This window comes from Bison bison, unplaced genomic scaffold (assembly GCF_000754665.1).
Source record: "Bison bison bison isolate TAMUID 2011002044 unplaced genomic scaffold, Bison_UMD1.0 scf7180017864256, whole genome shotgun sequence".
NCBI lineage: Eukaryota > Metazoa > Chordata > Mammalia > Artiodactyla > Bovidae > Bison > Bison bison.
The window spans coordinates 2,158,502-2,162,839 of record NW_011494828.1 but is presented as its reverse complement, the minus strand read 5'-3'; the positions used below and the strand labels follow the sequence as shown (position 1 = coordinate 2,162,839).

Below are 4,338 nucleotides of genomic sequence, written 5' to 3'. Positions count from 1 at the left end.
CCCAGTGTAGCCACTAAATTTAGACTAAAGGAGAGGAAGTCAAGTTCTTCTGGGCAGTGAGGAGAAACCAATATTGAAGCTAATGCTTCTTATACTTGACTGTACATATATGGATTATCTGGGAATCTTGTTAAAATGCAGGTTATGATTCTGTAAATCTAGGGTACGGCCAGAGATTCTGCATTTCTAACAAGCTCCCTGCTGATGGCCATGCGGCTGGTCCAGGGACCACATTTTGAGTAACAGGGTTATAAAAGATGGTTCTAAAATGCTTGGATTTTATTCTATGGGCAATGAGGATCCATAAAAAAACTTTTTATGCTCTGGCTTGATTTTGGTTTTTAATCCAAGTAATTCTAGTCCATGGCATCAGGAAGGTTTATTATGAAAAGATAGTTACCCTGACCTATCCTTTCCGACGTCTAGTTCCACTTCCCAGAGGCAACCACTTTTAGCTATTTTTTCCTGGTGTTTATATTCATAGCTCCACAATAGGCTTTTATCACCATCTCCTGATTTTAAACATTGTCTACTGACTTGCTATTATAATACATAAGATTTACTGCACATTCTATACTTCCCTCCTTCCATTGGCCCTATTTCTATCATTATTTTTCAGCTTGTTACCTTTGTAACTTTAAGTAACATACTTTTCTTTAGTATGCCTTGATCCATGAAAGGGTTTTAAATCAGAGACAGACAAAATAGATTTGCCTTTTTGAAAAAAATACTCTGGATTTTGCAAGGAGAATTAAAGGGGTGAATATCTGAAGTCAAGGAGACAATGTAGAAGGCAAGAAACTAAAATGTCCTGGACAGGGGCTGGTTGTGAAGTTGGAAAAGAATTAGACCTGAATGGAGGAGGAATCTTTAGAAGGTATGATGGACAAGACTTGATAACTAGTAACATTCGTTTATCTATACTGTCATTCAATAAGTATTTGTTCAGAAACCAAATGATTTCAAAAAATATTATGGAGAATCTCCTATGTTCTAGCCATGGTATGTGGTACAAAGAATATAATGGTGAGCAAACAGATCTGGCCTGATAGCTAGAGAGACACAGGGAATTGAGGGTGACTCCCAGCTGTTTGACCTGATGCTATGCACCAAGGAAGGGAACCCAAGAAGACTGGGATTGAAGAGAGATGGTTCTTGCAGGAGTCATGTTGGACCGGAGAGGCCTATGAGAACATTCACACAGTAGTTGAACACGGGTCTGCCTGGAGCTCAGGAGAAAGTCTGCAGGAATGAGTTTAGAAATCTTGATGGTCAGAGAGCTCACGAGAGTGGATGAGATCTTCTATGAAGAGTGAGTTTGAGGAGAGAAGAGGGTGGGGAGGGGAACCCCAAGGGACACCTTTTTAAAATATGTTGGGATTTATTCTGTTCTAACACATACTTGGGCTCAGACGGTAAAGCGTCTGCCTACAATGTGGGAGACCCGGGTTTGATTCCTGGGTTGGGAAGATCCCCTGGAGAAGGAAATGGCAACCCACTCCAGTAATCTTGCCTGGAAAATCCCATGGACTGAGGAGCCTGGTAGGCTACAGTCCATGGGGTCACAAAGAGTCGGACATGACTGAGCGACTTCACTTCACTTCAACACATACTTACTTATTAGAAGTCACTCAGTCACTACTTAGAAGTAGTTGAGATTGCCTCAACTACTAAGACAAGCCCTGTTAACATTTTGAGGATACCATCTCACCATTTTAAGAAGCAGATGGAATATGGAGAGCTCAAAAAAATCTAATCTACTGGCTTCCTCTGTGTCCTTTTAATCCACTGTCCACAGGACAGTATATTTTCTCCTGAATTGGATTATATTGCTCCTGCCTAAAACCGTGCCATGGCCACCCACTCATTTCAAATAAGCAGCACCATCCCCTAGAAACTTTTTAGAAATGCAGTATTCTGCTTTGCCCTCCAGACTCCTAAATCAAAAACTCTAAGAATGGGGCACAGCAATCTGTTTTAATAACCCCTCCAAGTGATTCTAATTCAAGCTGAAGTTTGAGAACCACTGTGTTAAGCTAAATGCTTCACACCTGCTGAACTTTATTAAGTTATTATCAGTATAGTGAGGGGTTAAGAGGAATCTGGAACCAGACTGCCTGGGTTTGAATTCTAGCTCTACCAACTTCGTGATATTGAGCTTCATTTTCTTTGTCTCTATGATTGGGATAGTAATAGTTCCTACCTCTTGGAGTTGTTGTGGAATTAGATGAGTTAATATAGTGCGGTGCTTACTTAGAACAGTGACTGCCATGCAGTATGCATCGTGTAAAGGCATCCTCATTTCACAGAGAAGGAAACCTATGCTGAGACGTGAAATGACTTGCCCAAGGTCTAGGAGAGTGGTATAACCAGGTTTTAATTCCCCGTAGTCTTCAATGGCCTCACATACACTAGACCTAGGTGCAGCCTCGCCCAAGCAAAAAGAGGTGGGTGTCTATGTTCCAGGCCTGTCGCCCTTCTGACTCTGGCGCGCAACACGGTCTAGTCCAAGGCTCTAGGACTCCGACTCGAATCGGGTTTGCCATCACGCGGTACTGGGGGCCGGGAAGTGGCTCCCCGCAGCCGCCCACCCGGCCAGCCGGCCGCAAAGCAGCCGAGGGACCGAACACTAGCAGGACTCGCGGGCAGCAGACACTGGCCGCCGCCCTAAGCGCCGCCCGCCGCCCTCTCACCCCCGCGGCGGCTGCGGCGGCGGAAGCGGGGAGGCGGGCCGGCCGGGCCGGGGCGGGGCCGCGAGCGGCATGGAGGAGGCGGAGGCCGCGGTGCTCCGGGCCGAGCTGTGCGGGCCCGAGTGGGGCTCGAACGGGGCCAGGGCTCCTTGAGATGTGAGTGTCTCTGGACGGGGGTCCAGGAGGGGTGGCGTGGCCCGGGCGGATCCCCCGACTGCTCGGGCAGCCCCGAGCCCCGGGAGGAAGAAAGCAAGGCCAGATCGGAGGGGGCGAGGGCCGAAGCGGATAGAGAATGGTGATGTTGGGAGTTCGCTGCCCTTTGCTCACCCGAGCATTAGGAAGGTCTGGGGCTTTGTTCTTTTAGGGACTGATGAGCCTGAGAGCCGATTATTTGGCTTCCACCCCCGGGACCGTGAGCAGTCCTGTCAGTTTCTCCAGCCACAGGGGAGTTTGCAGGTGTTCTGACCCCTTCGAAGGTTTCCTTTCCAGAGTAGTTGAGCTACTTTCTCTGGGTCACAGAGCATGGATGCCTGCAGGGAATAATTACTGGGAGGTCCTCCCTCATCTCCCGGAGAAAACATCAGACTCTGGGAAGAACACCTTACCCCATGTGACCCTCTGGTCTCCTCAGATTGCTGCAGGCATGGGTTGGCCAGGACAGTGGTGACCCCCCCATACGACATGGACGACTGGAAGCCCAGCCCCCTCATCAAGCCCTTTGGGGCGCGAAAAAAGCGGAGCTGGTATCTTACCTGGAAGTATAAACTGACCAACCAGCGGGCCCTGCGGAGGTTCTGTCAGGTATAGAGGTGTCCCCAGACTCTCAGGGGCTCCCTCTCAGCTTTGCCCCCAGCCTAGACTATGGGCACGGGACCTACCTTGGCTGGCCCCACCCCAGAAAGAGGCAGCAGCTTCCTAGAGGGGAAACCTCTTTGTCTCCCGTCCCTACCAGGTAGTGGTTCAGGCCCAGAGTTCTGGAATCAGAACCCAAGTACAACCTCCTAGGCTTCTGACAAAGCTGAAGTTGGATCAGGAAGGCTTTGCCCAGGGTACACACCTGTCAGACAGGCAGGGCTAGGACCCAGGTCTTCCAATTCCCCGTGTGGTTCTCTGGGACTGGCTCCATCTCTAGGAACTAATTGTGGAGGGGACCAAGGAACTCAAGGCCTCCAATGGAAGAATACAGGAGTTCTGGGTAGGGAGCGCCCTGATGGAAGGGGTGGGCCTCTGAAGGAGGTGGTTATGAAACTGGACCCTGGTCTGGGGGAGTAGAACTGGTCATACAGAGAGAGGACAGGCAAACCCAGGTTCTCCCCATGTCATTACTTCAGCCAGAGCCCTCACTTCAGGAAGACCCTCAGTGATCTGGAGGGGGTACACCTCTTTATCATCCCCACCCATCCCCTCAGACAGGAGCCGTGCTTTTCTTACTGGTGACCGTCATTGTCAACATCAAGTTGATCCTGGACACACGACGAGCTATCAGCGAGGCCAGTGAAGACCTGGAGCCAGAACAAGACTATGGTAGGGCCAGACTGAGGCTGGGATTGGCGGTGGAGGGAGGTCCCCTGGGATCCTAAGACTGAAATGGCAGGCAGATCCCAGATTTTGCTGGAGGGACCATCTCTAAGACCTGTCACACCCCAAC

The 4,338-nt window shown here is 49.7% G+C and overlaps 2 protein-coding genes across 2 annotated transcripts in view; one reads left to right on the top strand and one right to left on the bottom strand.

The window, feature by feature from the left end:
- LURAP1 (leucine rich adaptor protein 1) overlaps nt 1–3,373 on the bottom strand; it is a 21,341-nt gene extending 17,968 nt beyond the window's left edge. Inside the window, exons 1-2 of the mRNA XM_010847896.1 lie at nt 3,296–3,373; nt 2,544–3,047 (exon numbers count right to left, since the gene is read on the bottom strand). Of these exons, the coding sequence (XP_010846198.1) occupies nt 2,544–3,047; nt 3,296–3,373 (582 nt within the window). The remainder of the gene's footprint in view (nt 1–2,543; nt 3,048–3,295) is intronic.
- The window catches only part of POMGNT1 (protein O-linked mannose N-acetylglucosaminyltransferase 1 (beta 1,2-)), a 9,208-nt gene continuing 7,612 nt past the window's right edge, over nt 2,743–4,338 (top strand). Inside the window, exons 1-3 of the mRNA XM_010847870.1 lie at nt 2,743–2,846; nt 3,322–3,491; nt 4,100–4,257. Of these exons, the coding sequence (XP_010846172.1) occupies nt 3,372–3,491; nt 4,100–4,257 (278 nt within the window). The 5' untranslated portion in view covers nt 2,743–2,846; nt 3,322–3,371. The remainder of the gene's footprint in view (nt 2,847–3,321; nt 3,492–4,099; nt 4,258–4,338) is intronic.